The 23097-nt window shown below is 37.4% G+C and overlaps 1 protein-coding gene across 5 annotated transcripts in view; it reads right to left on the reverse strand.

The window, feature by feature from the left end:
• Positions 1–23097, reverse strand: part of Slc38a6 (solute carrier family 38 member 6) — an 84766-nt gene that overhangs the window by 13183 nt on the left and 48486 nt on the right. For 4 of the 5 annotated variants that reach the window (XM_070032263.1, XM_070032271.1, XM_070032298.1 and 1 more), the window contains 7 exons: positions 18811–18876; positions 18502–18555; positions 16524–16603; positions 15341–15441; positions 9992–10116; positions 8628–8772; positions 8178–8272 (listed from right to left, as the gene is read on the reverse strand). In XM_070032263.1, the coding sequence (XP_069888364.1) occupies positions 8178–8272; positions 8628–8772; positions 9992–10116; positions 15341–15441; positions 16524–16603; positions 18502–18555; positions 18811–18876 (666 nt within the window). Of the gene's footprint in view, positions 1–7507; positions 7767–8177; positions 8273–8627; positions 8773–9991; positions 10117–15340; positions 15442–16523; positions 16604–18501; positions 18556–18810; positions 18877–23097 lie in introns of those variants that run through there. The other variant, XM_070032281.1, reaches the window with a different exon arrangement.

Below are 23097 nucleotides of genomic sequence, written 5' to 3' on the forward strand. Positions count from 1 at the left end.
ATGTAATGGAGATATATGTGTGTATGTGCATATTTATGAGTCTGCATAATTTACTATAATAAAATGCCAGGAGCAATCAACTTACAAAAGCAATCGGCTCACCAATCTGCAGGATTCAGTCCATGGCTGATTGTTCCTATAGCTTTTGGGCCTGTTTGAGGTAGTACATCTCTCTCTCTTCCTCTCTCTCTCACTCTCACACACACATACATGAGTATAAATCAGAAATATTGCCAGTATTTATCACAAAATTGTAAAAATTGCTTTTCATTTTTTAAAATTTATTTTATTGTAAAGATGCTGTACATGAGTAAGGTAATGAGTACATTTCTTGTTGAACAGTGTTACCCACTCCTTTGTTTTTCTCCTACTGTCCCTTCCCTTCCCCACTCTAAAAATTGCTTTTCTAGGACGGAATACATCAACAGTTTTGATCAGACTGCTGCTTGAATGGTTCAGACAGATAGAGAAGGGAGAAGATATTGTGGCTGGAAGCCAGGTAAAAGAACAATCTCGTAATGGAAGTGGGTATAGTGCTCACCAGCTTACTCAAGCTTTCCCCAACCATCACATAGTATGACATGAGCATGCCCTGCTAGGAGATAATTCAACCTTCAAATATTAGACTTTGGCAAGCTCAGAGAACTAAAGTAGCCTGTTCAAAAATTTGAAAACAAGAAACTTTGTCTTTAATTCCTCTTTATATCTATAGATATATAATTTTTTCTTTGTTAAGCCATTGTTTTACAGAGGAAGTCTATCTGAAAAGGTTCAGTCAGAAAAATCAAAGTTGATCTGAGTTTTTCCCAGGCAAGATATGTCTTGCTTAGCTTTATGACCTTATTACTAGCACAGCTCCTAAGACATATGTGCTGACTGAATTAACCAAGCCTATGGAGGGTATCAGTCCACTGATGAACATTACATGATATATATGATATTCAAACAAGTGGGAGACATTTCTCCCCAAGTCTTTCTCTACAGCCACACATTACAATGCCTTTTCAGCCATCTGTCCCTACCCCCATCCACAATCCCCCACCCCATCTATTCTGTTCCCATAAATGAATAAAGCTATAAAGCTCTCGATCCACCTGTCCACTTGGCCATCAGCCAAGATGAGTCTTCTGCTTCTCATAATTGCTCATCTTGACAACCTCATGATATAGGACAACAGATCATCATGAGTAAAAACATGGATCAGATGTTACCACAGAGAGCAACAGAGGGGAAAAAAAAGAATTTTGACTGCAGTGAAGAAACGATCCTGAAAGTACCTTTATTTATCCTCTTGCAAAGTTTGTTTTTCTGTTTTACCTACCTCATTATGGAAAGACTATAGGAGGTAGAAGAATGAACAAATTATCAACTTAAAGAGAGAAAAGAACCAAATTTCTTAGCACTATAAAGGCTTCTGAGATCTCCTAAGGTCAAATTGTGAGGCAGAAGAGGGAAAAAATATGTTTAACATAGGGTCAATTCTCACACAGTCATGGAATACTGCTAATATGCTTAACTAAGTCAATTCAGCTCAGTTCCTTCATTTGAAGGATCTGTCTTCTAAGCTTCATGTACTCCACTGGCAATATCGGCATGGGGCAGTGCAGAGTGGGAGTACTTCCACAATGTTACCCATGAGCTTGATGATCCTTAGGCCAAAGAAAGAAGGGGAAAATCTGCCACATCAAGAAAGATCTTTCAGGAAGTGGTGCTTTGGCTCAAGTGGTAGAGCACTCACCTTGAGCTGAAGAGCGCAAGGATAGTGCCCAAGCCCAGAGTTCAAGCCCAGGATGGACCAAAAAAAAAACAAACCAACAACCAAGAGAGATCTTTCAAATTCATCAACATCTCACAAGATGTTTGCTATTTTTTGTGTGTTAAGACATCCCTATTCCTAAATTCTAAAATAAATCCTTTCAGGATCAAATAGTTATAGCAATTCCACTGAGTAGAATATACATCTCAAAACAAAGCAGGGCTGATATAAGGCCTCATGAAGAAAGAAATGAATCTTGTCCGCCTGTTCTTGGCTCATGTCATGGTCCCAGGAATAGAAGGAAGAAAGAAGCTGTTAAAGGTAGACACTTCATACATATACAAATAAGAACATAGATTTTTTTTGCAAAAATAAAAATATTTTAGGAGTATACGAGGACTAACCATTAGGAGCATATGTGAAGTTTTCCAAGAACTGAATTATTTCTGCTTTTCCTATGGTGAAATAGATAAGGTTATTCAGCTGAAGTTTACCAAATACTCTTGTAGAACCATAACAGTAGGAAGAAACAAAGACAGAGAGGTGGTTGACTTTGGTAAGTTGCTACCCATCAAATGTCCGATAGAGTGGCTAGAATAGAGAATCTGCTAAGGAACTCTGAGACCTTAGTTCTACATTAGATGGAGGTAAATTTCAGATCCTGCTCCTAAGTGGCAAAGGGAGAAAAAAAAATACAACAAAGATTTCCAGACCTTGGGTGTTTAAAGGGCCTTCACACAGTAAATCAGCCCACTGCTGTCCTGTTTTCTCCTCAGCCAGACTGAAATAATACAGCACCAGCAGAGGTGTGAATTACCCCTATTCATCTTAATGGAGTGTTAACTTCAAAGGCTTGTTTTAACTATTTAAATGCTAAGCTCATGAGTAAACATTCTGTTTTTTAAAAAAGTATAATTTAAACATTCACTTTCAACATATGAAAGTAATTTATTGTTTTGGCATCCTGTCTTTTAATCTAGCAAACAAGTCCCCAAATGTTAGAAAAGAATGTATTTTGTGCTTTTTTTAGTTTTATTTTAAACTTATTACCTAATAAATTATGAACATTAATGAAGAGGGGCCGATTTCCCAGAAAAGATGCTGAGGGTACTTGACCAAGGTTTTGTGGTAATCATGGTGAAGGAGACAGAGCCTTTGCCAGCCTTCCTGCTAGCTTTCTCCAAACCTAGAAAATGCGGTTCCAAATAGGCAAGCAGAGGAGGAGGAACATTATAGTGAGATAAAACCAAACATCTCCCTGAATCATTTTTCTTGCTATTAACTAAGTTTTATGCAGACAGTAACATAGGTTATTTGTCTCTTTTGCCAAGCCTCCTGTGATACTATCTCAAGAGCAGGTGACAAATGTGCTAATTGATGCCCAGCTGTCATCACACTTAACATTTGCCCCAGGGGGCATCTTTGCATCTGTTGTTGATTTAAGGTTATTGTGGTATAACAAGAGTTAGATTTATTTAAGCAGCCAAACACCTATGTATATGTGGACTTCTAATTTCATAAGCAGAAGAAGAAGGTACAAGTTACAGCTTATCAGATTGATGGGATCTGTCTGACCTGAGGCTGCATGGGAGGCCTTGCCTGGCTGTGCCCCTGGGACCAGGCCAAGTGCTTGGTTTCAGGAAGGCATTAGCAAGAGGGAACAGCTGGGGTAGAATTGTGGGAAAGCACTGAAAATAGTGCTCTCGGGTCAGCTCCCCTGTGAATGAAAGCAAGAGAAGGTAACAGGCACAATAGAAGATGAGAAAATTCAAGACACATTTCCATGTCCTTGGTTGAAAGCATTTTGTCTAGATAAAGGATCACAAAAAGATGACAAATAGTTAATCTACTAAGAAAATCTGTTTTGGTCTGCACTTAATTTACCAAAGGCCATTGTAGTTCTCTCAATATAAGCCTGTATAATAGATATTAACTCCATTTTACAGATTTGAAAGTTAAGCTAAGCTAAGTAGTGAGCCTTCAATTGAAATTAAAATCCAAGTTTTCCTACCCCCAAGCATGGATTTTTTTCCATTACACCATAGTGTTCTCAAATTGCCAAATCAGTATCTCTGCTCTTTTCAAAAGAGATGCTCAGTTGTCCATTTTCAGCCTATTTCCTAAGTGAAAAACAAGAGGGCACCTGTACATTTACTATATACAAATTGTCATTTTGCATGCAATTCCCTACCTTACATGTGGACTAAGGTAGAATTACATTTTAACTGATACACCCTGGCTTTGGTAAAATGCTAATCATGGGGCCCTTCACACAGAATACTCACAGCTTCTAGGTTCCAAGCACACATTAGCCCTGTCGATGGGAAGATGCAATTATTCACAACTTCCAAGTAAAATATGATATGGCTGTTCAACTTTTGTCTCTGTGGAGCAGAATGTCACATGTTCTAGTGACAAACTGAAAATTCAGAGATCTTTCAAATCCACATAATAACAGACCTCTCCAAAGCTTTTGGATAAGATCTGGAGGCAGGGCAAAATATCAAGTGGAATAATCTCACAGTTTTGGTATTAGTGACTGAGGTCAGTAACATTAACTTGAAAGCTAACAATCAATTTTGTATCTAAGGTTAACTCATTGATTTCTTTAAAAATAAAATATTAGCTGGACATCAGAGGCTCATGCCTATAATCCTAGCTACTTAAAAGGCTGAGATCGGTGATGGTTGAAGGCCAACCTGGGCAGGAAAGTCTGTAAGACTCTTATTTCCAATTACTCACCAAAAAGCTAGAAGTGGATCTGTGGCTCCAGTGGTAGAATGCTAGCTTAAGCAAAGACAGCATCCAGACCCTGAGTTCAAGCCCAGGATCAGCACACAAAAATATTAATATATATATAACATTTTAAAAAACTTCATGCTCTGAGCAAGACACTGTTAACAAATAAAAAGGCAAGACATAGACAGAGAAAATATTTGCCAGACATCTATCTCAAAGGACAGGCATCAAAGCTCAACAAGAAAACAATCCAATTTAAGAATGGGCAAGAGCAGCGGTGCGCCAGTCCCGCGGATCTGCGTCTTGCTTCCACCGTGTTCGGACGGAACAGACCCGGGGCCTCCTCTTTCCACCACCAGCTGCCTCTCCACTCACCGCCTCTGACCCTGTTCTTCTCCCCGTCTCAACCCCGTGTTTTTCTGTGGTTAGCTCTGTATCCACGACCAGCCATAACCTCCCAGATTCGTCAGAATTACCCCGCCGAGGTGGAGGCTGCCGTCAACCGCCTGGTCAGCTCGCCTCTGCGGGCTCCCGGGGTCACTATGTTGATGGCCACCATGTGGCTGGGGACGGCCTGGGCCGCTTCTTTGGCGAGTTGGCGGAGGAGAAGCGTGAGGGCGCCCAGCGCCTCCTGAAGATGCAGAACCAGGATGTGCAGAGACCTTCTCGGGATGAAGGGGGTGAAACCGCCCTGGCCCTGAAGAGCCGAGCCTGAACCAAGCCGTTGTGGAACTTCATGCCTTGGGTTCTGCCCGCACAGACCCCCATCCCTGTGACTTCCTAGAGAACCACTTCCTGGAGGAAAGGTGAAGCTCATCAAGAAGATGGGCGACCACTTAACCAACCTTCGCAGGTGGGGGCGGCTCCTCAGGCCCAGCTGGGCAGGGATCTTTTCCAAGCCTCACCCTCAAACACGACTAGAAAACCCCAGAGTCCAGCAGCCTTTGAGGGGCCATCTCTGCCTCGCCAGGTATCAGGGTTTCCGCCTGAGCTTCTGCCTCTGGGAAACTTCCTAACTAACCATCGTGGAGCCCTTCCCAAGCCTTGGACCAAATGAAATAAAGCTTTTTCAAATCGTTTAAACAGGGATACAGGTGGACCCACTGCAACAATGAGATGTACAAGTAGTTATGTCGAAAATGAACTTTACAACTTTGGTGTGTGTGGGAGGAGGATGGGGGGGCGGATAAGAGGGGGGGGAGGATGGGATGGTAAGGGGAAACAAAGGAGGAGGCTACAATGCTTGATAAGAAATATACTCATTATCTTGCCCCTGTAATTGTAACCCCTCTGTCCAGTATTTTCACAATAAAAAAAAGAAAGAAAACAAATTAAGAAAAGGAAAAAAAAAAGAAAATAAAGCTTTTTGCAGCAAAAAAAAAATAGGCAAGCTGGGTGTCAGTGGCTCATATCTGTAATTATAGCTACTCAGGAGGCTGAGATCTGAGAATTTGGTTCAAAGCTAGATGGGGCAAGCAAATTTGAAAGACTGTTATCTTCAATTCATGAGTGAGAAACTGGAAGTGGAGGTGTGGCTCAAGTGGTAGAGTGCTAGCTGTGAGTGAAAAAGCAAGTGAGTGAGGCTTTGAGTTTAAGCCCCAATATTGTCAAGTATGAACTTACCCTTTCTAACACACAAACACACATACACACACACACACACACACACACACAGAGAAAAGGCCAGAGCTAGACACCTCATCAAAGAAAGTATACAGAGGTCAAATAAACATATAAGATGCTCAAAATCATGTCACCAGGGAATCACAAAACAATGAGATACATTATACACCAACTAAAAAGGTAAAAATTCAAAGCGCTGATAACATCAAATGTTGGTGAGGATGAGGGACAACAGGGACTCTAGATCATTGATGGTGAGACTGAAAAATGGTACAACTACTTCAGGAAGCAATCTGTTAGTTTCTTATAAAACTAAACATACTCTCACCTTGCACTAGAGCAATTGTGCTCCTGGGTACTTACATCCAAAAACTGGATACATGTCCACATAAAATCCTCCACACAAATATTTATAGCAGCTATACTTGTAATTGCCTAAAGTTGGAAGTGATCAAAAACTCTTTGTAAGCAAACTGTCATCCACTCATCCATACAATGGAATATTAATCAGTGATAAAAAGAAAGGAGCTAACAAGCCATATACACACAAAGACATAGAAGGTATGTAATTGTATATTGATAAATCAGCCAGCTTGAAAAGCACACATGCTTCTATATAATCCCAATCACATGACATTTTAGAAAAGGCAAAACCAAGGAGACAGGATAAGATCAATGATTACCAAAACTGAACTAAGCACTCCATAAATGTAAACTACAAACTTAATAATGGTGTCTCAAAAGGGGGATCATTGAGTGTAACCAATGTACCATACTAACACAAGATGTGAATAAAAAGTGAAAGTATAACTGTTTGGGGGACAAGTAAGTATATGCCATTCTCTATACCTTTTGCTCAATATTTCTGGAAACACAAAACTAGTAAAAAATTACGTCTAGAGCTGGGAATGTGGCTTTGTGGTACAGTGCTTACCTAACATGCATGAAGCCCTGGGTTTGATTCTAGAACCCATAAATGGAAAAAGTGGGAAGTGACGCTGTGGCTCAAGTGGTATAGTGCTAGCCTTGAGCAAAAGAAGCTCAGGGGCAGTGTTCAGGCTCTGAGTTTAAGCCCCAGGACTGGCAAAATGATAATAATAATAATAATAATAATAATAATGTCTACAAATCTGGACACTGGTGGCTTGTGCGTATACTCCTCGCTACTCAGGAGGTTGAAATTTGGAGGGTCAAGGTTTGAAGCCAGTCTGAGGAAAAAAACTCATGAGATTCCATTTCCAAAATCACCAAAAATCAGGCTGGAAATGTTTCAACTGGTCAAGCACCAGCCAGGCAAGCAAGCTGAAAAGGTGTGAGGCCCTCAGTTCAAGTAAATAAAGAATGTTAATTCTGAAAAGTCCCAATTAAACAAAAGATTGACTCAATATATTTAAGTGCACTTTCAGTGTTTATTTTTATTGAAACTACTGCTTTCTCCTGACATTTTGTTCTGCTTTTCTGATAACAATTTTCATAAAAATGTATTTTTCATCTAATGTGCCTCTCAGAATCACTTCTTCTTGCAGATGGAGGTAAATTATTCTTCATAATAGAAAAAATATTTCCTTTATTTATTAACCCAATCAAAAATGATAAGTGCTAAACTAAAATTTCCAACCAAAATTCCACAGATGAGCAAAATGAAAGCCTATGGAAATAAAGAAAGATAAAGACTATTTAGGAGTATGTTTTTATATGTTTGTCTTGTCCAATAATATATTTTACATATATATAATTTTTTTTTCTTGTCAGTCATCGAGCTTGAACTCTGAGCCTGGGTGCTGTCCCTCAGCTCTTCAGCTCAAGGCTAGTGCTCTACCACTTGAGCCATAGTGCCACTTCTAGTTTTCTGGTGGTTAATTGGAGATAAGAGTCTCAAAGACTTTCCTGCCTGAGCTGGCTTTCAACCGTGATCCTCAGATCTCAGCTTCTGGAATAGCTAGGATTACAGGCATGAGCCACTGTGCCCAACTTATATTTTATCTTTAAACTACAGATTTTTTGACATATTATTTCTTAAAATGGACATCTTTTAAAAAAGCAGTATAAAATAACCTACCCCAAACTTTTTCCATGAGAGAAAATCTTCTCTGCTAAGTTTAAGATAAAATAGTCCTGGGAATACGAAAATCAAACAAGTTGATGTAGTGGCACCTATAAGTTGGAGGAAAAAAAAAGGGAGAAACTGTTGGATTTAGATGTTAGATAACACTTTTCATTCTTGTAGTATATGGACTTCTTTTTCTTTCTTTCTTTTTTTTTTTTTTTGACTTCTCTTTCTTTAAAATGGAAAACTTGATAAGCATTAGTGACTCTGTAATCTTAGCTACTCAGAAAGCTGCTGAGGACCACAGTTCAAAACCAGTTGAAGCGGGAAAGTCCATGAGACACTTATCTCCAACTAACCACAAAAAGCTGTAAGTGGAGCTGTGGTAGTTAGCCTTGTGTAAAAAAGCTAAGAGTTCCAGGACTGGCACACACACACACACACACACACAAAGAAACTTACCAACAACACCAAATACATTTCTAATGTCAGGAACATATATTGCAAGTAAAATGATGGTAATATTGAGGGCTAGAGTGACTAAAGAATGGCGAATCCAGGAAAATGGAGAACTGGAGAAAAGCAGCATCATTAAAGCTTTTCTGGCCTGTGTAAGAGAAAAAGAGACAGATTCAGAAAAAGAGGCGGCCAGCTTTCACTCAGACAAACACATAGATGGTAGCCATGACATTCCTGCTCCCAAATCATTTGTTTCTGAAATACAGCCTCAACAATTAGTATAAAGTGTGCATACACATAAACTGAGTGTTTATACACATCAATCTTTCAATAGAAGTGTCATAAAAATCATACTGCTTAAATTCTACAAAAACTTGCAATATTTTTAGGTTGCATAATTTAAGAATTTACCAACAATCACACTATGTGATGAAATTTCAAAGCATCAGTTTCATTAAATCCAACAGAAAAACAAATGTTTAAAACAGAAGAAATCATGCCATGGGAAATGTCATTTACAATTTTATTTTCTGTGATCTGTTTCACAGTATCTTAATATGGACACCAGTTCATTCCACTCCAGCTGCTGGGGCAGGGAGTAGGCTGTCCTATCACACAGGGCTTTACCCAGCCTACAGTGCTCTTGACTCTGAGTCCAGAAAGCCCAATCCTTGAAAAACTCACTGTTAAAGAGATTCAAGACACAAATATAGAAGGACTTAGTCCCAAAGCCTCTAGGCACAAGGAGGAGCAAAAAGTCCTGAAGACCCAATTCTTAAAATAAAAATCACTGTTAAAGAGGTTCAAGACACCCATGTAGAAGGATTTATTCCCAAAGCCTCTATTATCATTTTCTCAGAAATTCTTAAAATTCTTACATATTGCAACTAGATGCAGATCAAAAACCTGTTCTTCCCCTTAAATGAAAGTCTTGAGAAAATACAGGATTTCACTAAGATTAAACTAGCATGTCTTTGTGAAAAATAAATCTGCAATAAACCAGTAGGAGCTGATTTTTGCTGACTTCACTTTTTTGTCTTCATGCATATTCTTTTGAAGACAGAACAGAAAGGGGGGGGGCAATTCCCCAAACGTTAGAAGAACTCTAGCCTCTAAATTGGAAACAATGCTGCGGGAGGCATAAATCTAAACTAAATCTCAGAAAGCACAAATTAGCTTAGTGGTTCACTGTTCCGCTTGTGCTTTCATGGGGCCATATGCAAGGATGAGGTCTTTGATCAATTACTTGACAAATGAATAAGATACACAAGCCTAGATGTAATTCAAAGGTTTGTAGTCTGCAAAGAATTAGTGTGCCATGTTAGGGAGCCATGACACTAAGCACCAAAACCTTTACACGTACTTACAGGGAAATGGATTAGAGGGACTGTCAAAAGCACAGCAAACAGCATGCATAACTTCACAGTCATGACTGCAGCATCATGAGGCAAGTATTTACCATAACCTTGTAGTAACTCTGATTCCACTTTGTCTGTAAATAAAAAAAAACAATAATACAGATCACATATAAACTTAAGATGTCAATAGTAGCAAAATTATTTTGTTATACCAGATTTAGATTTAGATTTCCATTACCAATGTCTCCCACCTTCCATTCTATGAAACACAAAGACATTAGTTAAAATGTACGATGTTTTGCAAAAATAATGTAGCAGTTACTTACACATATTTGGATCAACTTCAGTTACGATAGGGGAAGAAACTTAAAATATACTATAGCTAAACTATATATAGCATGCTATAGTATATTCTAAGGCAACCTTAATTAAGTTTAGTAAAATTTTCCCAAATGCTTTTCCAACACCATCACTGAAATTCTTTTTTTTTAATTGTGAAAATATCATACAGAGGGGTTACAATTACATGAGCAAGGTAATGAGTACATTTCTTATCAAGCATTGTTGTCTCCCCCTTTGTTTCCCCTTACCATGCCTTCCCATCTCCACCCTCCCGCCCTCCCTCCACCCTCCCCTCCCACTGCAATTCTTATTAGAATGTTTTCAAACCAAAGAAGAGAGATCAATGGTAGTCATGCAATTTGATTTGAAGCTCAGGCTGTGAAGCCCCTTTTACCTTGGGTCACAAAGGGTGCCTGGTCTATAGGACCCACAGCCGCCTAAACTCCGTGTAATATACACACCAACCCCAGCTCCTCTGGTCAACCATTCCTCAGTAATGCCTCCCACCTTTCATAATTTGTGCCTAGTAATTGGGGGTAACCTGGCAAAGCTCTAGCTTCTTTGGGTCAATAAACCTTTGCTTTCAAGGACCCTAAGTTTAAAGGGAAAAGAAGACAAATATATACAGACTGAACAGAAAATGTATACACACAAAACCACACAGAAGTGTTCTAAACAAAGAGCTACGGCATTTCTAAATCGAGACCACAAAACAATGTTCAAATCCCATTCCTAACTAATAACATCCCCATGTCTCTGTTCTTGCATCTTTAGAATGGGGACTCTAGAATGACCTAGAGTCACGGAGGACATGAAGTGAGTCAGTATATTCATGCTGACATTCAAAAGCTGGAAGAAACATTCTCTAGAAGTTTGAACTGACAAAGCAGAAGCCCTGACGTAACAGCCATGTGCACTGTCCTATAAGGACAGCAGGGGCTGTGACATCACATGTGGAGGGCTCAAAGAGTATGGTGGTGAGTGGGCAGGTGGTGCAATGAGGCCTTCATACTGCAGCTCTGCTGAGGGTTTATGGGACACAATAAAGACACAGGAAGAAGAGTGTACAACTCAAAGGAAACTCCCAGAACATGAAGAGTTAGGTTACTGTCATCATCATCACTGAAATATGAGAGTCTTCTAGATCAGTGATCACGGACATGAGAGAGAAAAGAATTCTTCAAAGAACTATGGACATAATTTACTGAATGTTAGTTAGACCAATGGACTAAGAAGGCTAGGAAGAGTCAGGAAATCTGCACTGTATTTCTTTTTTTTTTTTTTTTTTTGTCGGCCGTGGGGCTTGAACTCTGGGCCTGGGTGTTGTCCCTCAGCTCTTCAGCTCAAGGCGAGCGCTCTACCAATTGAGCTACAGCGCCACTTCCGGTTTTCTGGTGGTTTATTGGAGATAGGAGTCTCACGGTCTCTCCTGCCCGGGTTGGCTTTGAACCGCGATCCTCAGATCTCAGCCTCCTGAGTAGCTAGGATTACAGGCGTGAGCCACCAGCGCCCGGCTCTGCACTGTATTTCTAAATCTGTGAGATACTTATGTCTTTGGAGAAATATGGCAAATGATTTGATTTTCATTTTCTGAATCATAAAATGAGCTATTAAACTTCTAAACAATTTTGTAAGTTTTAAGATGGTGATTATACACCATTCGGGCAGTAGCCTGGTTCACCATATTTCCTTTTTTTTTTTTTTTAACTACATAATGTTTTAGCATCTGTAATAAGAGTTGATGCTATAAATTCTATGTACATACTTATCAGCCCCTGGAATCTGACAAAAATTAGAAATTAACTAGGACTTGAGAACTCTGGATAAAAGGATCCCCACACAGCTGCAGAAATCTAAAGAACTACACTTATTCAAATTCAAAATATATGTCATATGTCTACTTTATAGTCTCCCAGGATGAAAACCTTTCTTCCAAGTCTGTCTGTGTTCCTAGCTGAGCCTTAACATATGTAAAGGATAGAGAAGAGCCTGCTCCTCTGGATTCAGATAAGTCTCTACAAATCTCAGAGAACCTGAAGGTGATCTCTGCCAGTCATATATGCCACCAAAGTCAAGAGGCTTCCAGTTTAACACACCAATACAGTGAGGTTTATATAAGCATTATCACAGTGGCAGAAATGACAGTGGATTTGTATGCAGGAAACCTGTCATTCACCCAGTGACAGGTCATCCTTCCTCTCTGTACTACAATAGAACAACTAAACAATGAACTGAACACTTTAGTTTCAGGCCAGTCCTTTTGATAAGATCTTGATTAGCAATTTCTCTCTATAAGACAGAGAGCACTTGTTATCCCAATAGAGATATATAACCAAAGACTTTTCTTGGTAATTATGAACATAAAAAGAGACACTGTGGAGAGATCTTCTGACTTTGGAGAATGAATGGCTTTTCTAGCATTCTGCTGGTATCTATCATGTATATATTATCTGCCTATCTACTGTGTGAATTCTGGTAGCTGGGTTTCCTCCACCAAAGAACACACATTGTGAAGAAGAGATTAAGTCAGAAAAAATATTAATAGTTTTACTTGATAACCAGGTAAATTCCTATCTAGGTAACATTTTTGTACATGTGTGCTGGGCCTGGGGCTTGAACTCTTGGATACTGTACCTGAGCTTTTATTGCTCAAGGCACTCTACCACTTAAGCAACAGCTCTACTTCTGGTTTATTTTGGTGCTTAATTGGAGAGTCTCATGGACTTTCCTGCCTGGGCTGGCTTTGAATCCCAATTCTCATATCTCAGCCTCCTGAGTGGCAAGGATTACATGTGTGAGCCTCCAGTGCTCAGCTTTAAGGAAACATTTTACATGATAAAAAAAATTAAATTTGTGTTTCAGTAACAATAACAGATGGGCAGATATCCCTGAAACTTAAGTGAGCCAAGTTTACCCCAAAGTTCATTTTAACAAAAACTTAGCAAAGAAGGACTACATGGCTCTACAGTGTAAGCTCTGAGGAGGCAGCACAGAAACAAAGGCTGTGGGTTTGAAGAGACACAATGGGATTCAGACCTCAACTCCATTACTCATTATCTGCAGTGCTTAACGACTCAACTCTAAGGACCCTTTCACACACTTTGCAGAACAGAAAGGAGGGAGGCAATGAGTGTAAAGTCCTTACAGGCTAGTTCAAGAAACATATCACCTACCTCACTCTTCTACCTCCCTTGCCATTTAGGCTTTGTCACAATTTAACACAGTTCCAAAGTACCTAATGATTCACAGACTCCTGGAAGTATTTCTCAGTCATCTTGGAATACTGATAGAATACGGATAAGCTGGTGGAATTTTTCCAAGACAGTTCTAATTACCCATAGAAAGGAGAAGGTCAGCAATTTTGGACTTTCTTTCAATGTTACTGATCACTAAATATAGTGCAGACTAAGTACCCTTAATTTGAAAATCCAAAATCTGAAATGATCTAAAATCCAAAATTCTTTGAGCATAAAAGTCTACATAAATATTCTAAAAACTCCACAGTTTCAATCACTACTGGCTCCAAGAAGTTCAGCTAAGTGGTAAGCAGTCTATTTGTGTCATTTTAATTTAAACAATATGTATGTCCTAGCATACAACTATTATTCCAGTTACTCAAAAGGCAGAAATCAGTGGGGTCAAGGTTTGTGACCAGCCCAGGCTAAAAGGTTAGTGAAAATCTACCTCAACTCATCACCTGGACATAAAGGTACATGCCTATAATCCAAACTATACATGAGGTATAGGTAGAGGACTCTGGACTTAGTCTGAGAAAAAGAAATGAGAAAAAGAAAAAGCATGAGACCCTATCTGAATAACCAGAAGCAAAATGGGCTGAAAACATGGCTCAAGTTGTGGAGTATTTCCTAGCAAGTGTGAGGTCCTGAGTTTAAACTGCCAAAAACTTTGTGTGTGTGTGTGTGTGTGTGTGTGTGTGTGTGTGTGTGTGTGTGTGTGTGTGTGTGTGTGTGTGTGTGTGTGTGTGTGTGTGTGTGTGTGTGTGTGTGTGTGTGTGTGTGTGTGTGTGTGTGTGTGTGTGTGTGTGTGTGTAACACACACATACACATATAAATAAATATATATGTGTGTGTGTATATATATATATATATGACTCATGGGATGGACATGGTTACTGCTGATTCCAATATTTTAAGTTATTCTAGACATTTTAAGTTTTATGATTTTCCTGAAATTCTTGTCAAAAGAAAAAAGGGCAAAATAAAGAGAATTTTACTTTTATGAATTTAAATACATTATAAAGAATACTTACTTTCATGAATTTAAACGTGCTCCTAAGAATATTTAGGAAGTCCTGGTGCATCATAGGCTGCACATTTGCAGAGTTCTGTGATGATGAAGTCTGAGGCACATACCTGATATGCAAGTGTACCAGTAAAGTCCTGTGAAAGTCCTTTTCTTTCTCAACCTGTTTTTTTTTTTTTTACTTAAGATAATTTATTCTTCCAGCACCCAAACTTCTCAACTACAGTGTAATGTATTATGTACAATTAAAAAGATAGCTGGACACTGGTGGCTCACGCCTGTAATCCTAGCTACTCAGGAGGCTAAGATCTGAGGATCATGGTTCAAAGCCAGCCCGGGCAGGAAAGTCTGTGAGACTCTTATCTCCACTAAACCACTAGAAAACCAGAAGTGGCGCTGTGGCTCAAGCGGTAGAGCGCTCGCCTTGAGCTGAAGAGCTGAGGGACAACGCCCAAGCCTAGAGTTCAAGCCCCATGATGGACCAAAATAAATAAATAAATAAAGTCATTGTTTTGTAGAAAGACATCAATATCTGTAAGCCTCAACTTTTACTTAAATGTTTAAGAAAATTTCACATGAAGTCATTAATGTTAACTTGCACTACCTTTCTAAGACAAAGAATTGTTTGTTTAAGGCCCTAGAGTTAGCTACCGCAGTGCTTCACTCTCATCTGGGACCTGATCAAATTAACATAGTCACATGTGAGATTATCTATCATGTATTTTATCATCTATAATCAAAGAACATACTCACCATAAAAAGTAAGGTATCCAAAGAGTGCAGATACAAAGTAAATGAGAAAACTTAAAGCAATTGCTGTATTAGTTACACTCTGCATTCTCTTCTTTGAGGGGCTAAAAGACAAAAAACAGCACAGGCAGAATCAGTCATTTGAATTGTATCTCAAGAAATAAGTATCTCCTGAGTCAAGAGAGTGGCTCCTTCAGTCATTCAAGACCTAATCTAGGGCTGGGAAGGTGGCTCAGTGGTAGAGTGCTTGAATTGCATACATGAGGCCCCAGGTTCAATTCCTCAGCACCACACAAGCAGAAAAATCCAGAAGTGGTGCTGTAGCTCAAGTGGTAGAGTGCTAGCCTTGTGCTGAAGAGCTGAGGGATAGCGCCCAGGCCCAGAGTTCAGGCCCCACAACAGACAAAAAAAAAAAAAAAAAAAAAAAAAAAAAGACCCAATCTAATATCCTCATGTTTTTATTTGTTTTTTTTTTTTTCTACCATTCCTGAGACTTGAACTCAGAGCCTAGACATGTCCATGAGTTTCTTTTGCTAAGGCTAGTGTTCTACCACTTGAGCCACAGCTCCACTTCTGGCTTTTTGGTAATTTAGTAGAGGTAAGAGACTCATGGATTTCTGCCTGGGCTGGCTTTGAACTGTGGCCCTCAGATCTCAGCCTTCTGAGTAGCTAGGATTACAGGTGTAAACCACCAGCACCTGGTGAAACCCTAAAATTTAAAATGTAAAAATTGTCAGGTGCTGGTGGCTTATACCTATAATCCTAGAAACTCAGGAGGCTGAGATTTGAGAATAGAGGTTCAAAGCCAGCCCAGGCAGGAAAGTCCCTGAGATTCTTATTCAATTAACAATCAAAAAACCAGAAGTGGAGCTGTGGCTCAAGTGATAGAACACTAGACTTGAGCAAAAAAGCTCTCAGTGATAGTGCCTAGGCTCTGAGTTTAAGCCTTACAATGGACAAAAACAAAACAAAACAAAAAACATTAAAATTAGTGGATAGAGTACTCAGAAAATATTCTTAACTTGAGCAGAATTAACTCTTGGTTGTTTTGTTTCACTTAAAAAAAATACTTTCAATCCAGTGATGAAAAGAAAAGTTTCATAAATGAGAATGGCATTCAATCTAAAATCTGTAAGGGCAAAAAGACCCACTTTAAAACATTAGAAATATTCAGATTTTATAGTACCTTTGAAGTTCACAGTATATGGGCAATATTGAAGTATGGCAGAGAAATGAAAAAGCCATGGTTGGTAGCGCAAAAGCACTCTGAAAAACATTAAAAATTATCATTATTAAAAGCATTTTATTGAAACCACTATTTCACTTGGCATCTAAGTTCTTAAAAAATAAAAAGAGTCATAATAAAAAGAGTCATCTCTTTGTAAGATTTTTTTCTTTTCTTTAGGTAACGGTAAAAAAGGATTTTAATAAAAATATATTATCCTAGGATAGAGAGCAATTCAGATATGAAACTGATAACAACAAATACTACATATTATTTTAAAACCAAAAGGCCAGGCAATGATGAGATTTTTTTTTCTAAAGAGAGAGATATGCCTACCTACACATGAGAGTCACAAGCAAATACATTAGTTGACAGGTGGCTTGCCCATACTAACTAGAATATTTTAAAACTGGCTTTTCATACTACATCACTTTAATATAATGATCACCTACCCCAAAAGAAAGTTATATTAAGATAAAAATAATATTTGGGCAAGATAAAAGTAAACATTTTTAGAAATGTTCTTACTGCAATTCTCAATTCTTTTTAATGTATGGACAATCTGAATACATCTTGTTACCCTAAGCAGCAAAAATTTTCACTATGTTTGAAACTTCTTAACCAACTCAATGCAAGTTAACACTAACAATCCTACTCCTGTCTCTGAGCTGCCAGCATCTTTGACAAAAATAGCTTTTGCAAATGAACACCACTGAATTTAGACCTCATGCAAAACATAAGCCTAAGCTTCGTTTTGTTTTTATTATTAATATAGTTAATAAGAGCTAGAGGAAACTATAAAGCCAAAATTTCACCATGTAAATGAAAACACTGTCTTAAACAATAGATGGTGATTTATTGTCTTTTTTCTGCTCTAAAAATATTTCCCTTAACTAGCTTTGGCTCTTCAGCAAAAGAAGTTCCAGATGAAGACCTATCTTGGGATATAGTACTGAGACTCCTCAAATATCTGAGGGGGGCTAAGAGGAAGGAAGCTATAGTGTTTCCTGAAGTTGCATTAGGGATATCCAAATTTAATTCACAAATTCTCTGTTTTATATATTGCTCAATTTCCTGGCTTGTCAATTATCCTACCTAGATCTTTAAGCTCATAGGAGGTCTTTCCTGTGGAAAAGATGTAGTAACCTCACTTATGGGGCCAAAGAGACATTTCTTATTTTAAAACTAGGGATAAAAAGGAAAAGTCTTCAGGGAAGAGTAACTCCACCAACATTCTATGCTAATAGAGTTGGACATGAATGGAAGGGATTCCAGCATCCCCCAACCTACAAACAGCATTCCAAAAGAACTAGAGTGTGAAGGAAGAAACTTGCAGACACAGGGAAGACTGCATGCAGAGCAGTTCCTGTCTCCACTAGTGACTCTTATAGCTATTTCCAGTGTCTGACTGCTCTTGGACGGAAGACAAGGAGACTTAATTCAGGTCTCAGCTGCAAGCATCTGAAGTTTCAACATCAGAATATTTGTCAGAAGATAAACTGGCAGTACTCAAATCAAATGACAAGGCTGTCGAGCTAAAGACCAAAGTCTTACTCACAGGGGAGGAGTTTTTGATGTAATTGGCTATTTAGCTTTACAAGTCCAGAGAGCAACAGGAAGTCTGTAGCCACAGAGGACCTTATTGGCCAGACCAGACATTCGGTAAATCTGTTCTTTTAGGCAGTGGCCCACTTAAAACAGGCTCTATTTAAAGGCATGCCAAAAAAAAAAAAAAAAAAAAAAAAAAAAGGTGGCTGTTTCATAATGGGCCACCCTGTGTTAAATAATATTATTCTTCTGGTAGGCAATCCTATACTTAGCACTTTCATGAAAATTAATTAGGTACAGGTACAAAGACCTAAGAGACCCTGTTACACGAATCTCTTAAAACTTGAAATGCAAAAAATCAACCAAAAGTATCTGTTAATAACTTACACACCTCTTTGGAGAAATGAAAGAGCTTTGGTTTACAATCATCTGTAGCATTTGAAATCTGTTTAAGAGTATTGAGGGGAAAAAGAGAAACCAACAGCTATTAAAAGTTAGAATACAGCAACAAAAATGATGAATTCATTACTATTAGGCTTTCAAATTATTTCAATTTGAAATCATTTTATTTCAAAACAAACCCCCCATATATAATGTACTTTTTCATTAATTATTTCATTAATTAAAAAAAATCATTTGACTTTTTTAAAATGTTCAACTTTTTTTATGCAAAAAAGGAATTCAAACTTAAAACTATTACCTGGAAGAATTCCTCTGCATAGTTGAAGGTCAAAGGACAAGGGATGGACCACTTTTTAATTATTATCTGCAAGAATGAATACAGCCAGTATTCAAATTATTTCTAATAAAAAAGATAAGAAATTGATTTTAAATAGGTCAACATTATTTTAATTAACCTAAAACTATGCCAAATAAGATGTTAACCGATGATCCTTTTGTGTTGTTGTTTTGTTTTTGATGTTTGTGCTGATCCTTATATAATTTTTTTCCTAGTAAGGAGGGGATCATTTAACACAGTCATGAGGGAAGCAGTTGACAAGACAGAGCTTTCCATCTGTTTAGTGGGAATCTCCTCTTAAAACAGCAAGGGTGTTTGTATCAACTTTCAAATTCCAACAGTATCATAGTATTTGTTTTTGAAAGTGCAGTGCAAAAAAGAAACATATTTCAGTGACAACTGTAGAAAACATGATTGCTTGTGTCAGTTGCAGATACAGAAATATTAAAAGCAGTTTTTGGAAAAAGCCACAGGCAGACATAAGTAGAGACTGTGTAAAGGGTGACAACCTCATAGATTTCTGATGAATAAGTACTTTCCCCTTCTTGCTCTTTTTAGAATTGTATTCTTTTTGATGAGTTTAGAGAAAACTGGCTAGAATAAAAGCACATAGCTAGGGAACTCCAGCTGGTAAAAATAAATTTTTAAAAAAATTAAGAGAAATCCTTAGGGATGCTGTTTCCCAGAAATAATCATTGAAAATGTTTCAGGATTTTGCTCTTAATTGTGGTCATCCTGTTCCTAGGCCTATAGTGGTGACTGTGTCAACATTACCATTGTGGCCATGTTTCAAGCACATAATTACTCTGTAAATGTTTGCTCCAGGCTAAATCCCAGCATACAGAGGGGCGAAGGAGAATAAAGGAAGTATTTGTCTTTTGCCAGAGACCAGTAAGTAAATACTATTTCTATTCTTATTTGCTATTTATCTTGTTTTGGATTGCAGTGAACTGAACCAAAATTTTATATGACAACAAAACACATCTAAAGAAAGCATAAAATTTTAGGATTAAGTTAATGAGTACAGTAACATGTCATTGTTAATTTAAAATTTCATCAAGAAAAAGTGTTTTTAGGATAAATGGGAAAGCTGCCTTGACATTTCTAGGTAAATATATATATTATATATATATATATAGATATAGATATACTCTCTATGATATATAGAGAGTATATCTATATGTATATATGATATATATATACATATATGTATTATATATAAGTACATACTTATATATACTCTCTATAATATATTGGTAATCTCAAAGATCAACTTACCAAAATGGAAGAACAAAATCAAAAGTAGTAATCTCTTTTTTTTTTTCCTGAAAGGTTATCAAATGAAAGAGGAGGATGAGGTAAAAAAAGATGTAGAAGCAAGCCATTGTTGGTCTCTCTTTTCTTCTCTGTAGACACTGCTCCAAATTCCTTACATTTGATCATTACTGTCTGTGGTGCTGTTTCTAGCAACAGCCAATTATTGAGCACTTACTGTGTACTAACTGAGATGAATAAGATTGGGATAGATGGAGAGAGAATAATGTAAAGGGTATCAAGATGCGTTGTACTCATAAATTGTCATGTTGAATTGAATCCCCTTTGTATGACTATTATTAAATTAAAAAAGAAGTGAAAAAACAATAAAAAAATAGCTCTATATGTGGGTCACCTCATTTATTTTTACCAGCTGTTACTCTAAGCTTTCGAAACAAAATGTTTTCAAATGACTCCAAAATACAATTCAGTCATTTTTTTATTAATTAGAAAAATTTATCAACAGCCTTTTAAAAATATTAATATCAGTTCATTAATTCAGTTACTACAGATAATTTCTGTGCAATTATTCATCCCAATTCCACATCTGCATTGTGGAAGGGGAGTGACTAGAGATGATTCCTATAAAGCAGAAGCACACAACAGGAGTGGGAAAAAACATAACCGACAACCCCCCCCCCCACCCGCCGCAAAACAAACAAACAAACAAACAGGTTGAAAACAAAACAAAAAAAACTCAGGTTGAAGACAAAATTCTGGAGGTTAGAACACAAAGACCAAAAACTAGGATTAAGGGCTGGGAAGGTGGCTCAGTGGTAGTGCTTGCCTCCCATGCCTGAGGCCCTGGGTTCCATTCCTCAGCACCACATAAGCAGAAAAGGCCAGAAGTGGTGCTGTGACTCTAGCCTTGAGCTGAAGAGCTGAGGGACAGCAAACAAAACAAAACAAAAACTAGGATTAAGCACTGCAAATACTTCACTAGCCCAGAGGCCCAAAATGTGGCCACCTCTGTTTCAAGTCCTTCCCAGTCTTCAAGACTCAGCTCAAGTTTTACTTCCTTAGTGATCCTTTTCTCTGCTCAACTCCTGACTCTTATTCTCTGTAGGTACTTCCATCCTGTTATGCTTAGGAACTTTTGTTATTCTATTTTCACATAGGCATACAAAGCACTTGGATTATACTCCCCCACCCCCCTACAAACATTTAAGATAACTTGGAGGGGGAGGTATCTTATGCTAATTTTTAATGAAAACAAGGATCAGATAGAAGTTTTTATTTGTAATGTTTGAACAGTATAATTAAGGAAATAATTATTTTCTGGATTAATTTTTAAAAACATACTGTTACACAGAATTACAAACAAGAATTGACAAAAATAATCAAGTAAAACACCACTTCAAAAATGTGGGTTAATATGTGCAGACACTGTTGTAGATACCCAAATGTAACAGAGAATCTATACTATATTTGCCAACAAGAGCATTAAAAGATGGGGAATGTTTTTCATTGTCTCATCGTAAACCAAATTTAAACTAGGCTCACAGGTAAAATTCTGAGCAGAGAGTTTGTAAAGCATTACAATAAATGAAGAATAAGGGGATTTTTTCCATATGATCACAACAGTAGAAATCTGTATTGAATTAAAGAATGTTTGCCATGATAGAAAGCTACAGTAGACATATCATATCAGTACATTTCATTTGCTTCAAGCTATTGACTATGAAAATGAAATTTCTTCTACCTAGCAATGGGTTACTAATTACCATTAAGGAAAACTTCAATATTTATCTACAGTGGTTCTTTTTAACATTCATTTGCATATGGAGGACACTTCTAACCAAGTAGGTATCTCTCAACAATCAACATATGAAGAGAATATTTGCTGTTTTTCTCTGATATAAAGTCTAAAAAGTGTATGTTTACTTCATTATTTGCAAGATGTGCATCAGACAATTTGAGATATGATTTTAATGTTGGTAAATACAACAAATGATTTAATGCAAACACAGTTAAATATTTTTCAGTTTTAAAAGCATTCTCTGAAATATACAAATACTTCAATTCAGTAAAATCAGGGTCATTTCCACTTGGTTTGGGTAATTTAAATGTTTTTTATTCCTGTGTTTCAATTGCAGTTAGCAATATACCCTTGGGATTGTTTTGACAGCTTTGAAATCTGGCTCTATATCATGGCTTAACTACTGCCATATTGACTTGGTCTGAAGTATAGCATTTTTCCTTCATTTATCAATAACTAAGGAGAGTTTAAACAAGCCCATGAAAAGGCTACTTGGATAAGTAGATTCTTGGCAAGCTAAAAAGATTTCATCCTAATCCTATTTAAGGTTTAACATTTAGATATTGGCTATGAAATAAATTGCTATGCAAAAAAAAAGATTTAAAAATTTTCATACAAAGATTCTATCTATAGGATGTTACAACTTGCTCTCAAGGATTGAAAAGTTATAAACTCAAGGTTTCTATTATCTTATTATTCTATAAATACCAAAATAAATTTTACTGTCTGTTATTTTTCTGTTGCAATAAAAATAAGAAAATTTAAGAAAAAAAATGTACCATACATGTGAATGAAAGTACTTATTCCCACTGCTGTTTTTATGAGAATTTTTTATGCTGAGTAATCAGAGCAGACAGGACAAAATTAGCAAATACCCATTTTCTCAGATCTCCTCAATGGCCAAGTCTCAGAAACTTTTATTTTATTAATGGAGTAAAATTTCAAAATTAAGATGAATAGTATCAAGTTGATTTTATAGACTTAAGCCTTACTGACTCTTTATACAATGTGTACAGAAAATGATAGACCTACAAAAATGATTCTACTAAAAAATAATTTTTTCTACCTACAGCTTTGACAACACTTGTGTGTTACCTTTAACTACAAGAGGTGCTATATTTGACATGCGACTCTGAACTTCTTCAAAATAATGAAGAAATAATTTTGCTAGCAAA

Source organism: Dipodomys merriami, unplaced genomic scaffold (genome assembly GCF_024711535.1).
Source record: "Dipodomys merriami isolate MVZ:Mamm:240054 unplaced genomic scaffold, mDipMer1.0.p SCAF_1, whole genome shotgun sequence".
Classification (NCBI taxonomy): domain Eukaryota; kingdom Metazoa; phylum Chordata; class Mammalia; order Rodentia; family Heteromyidae; genus Dipodomys; species Dipodomys merriami.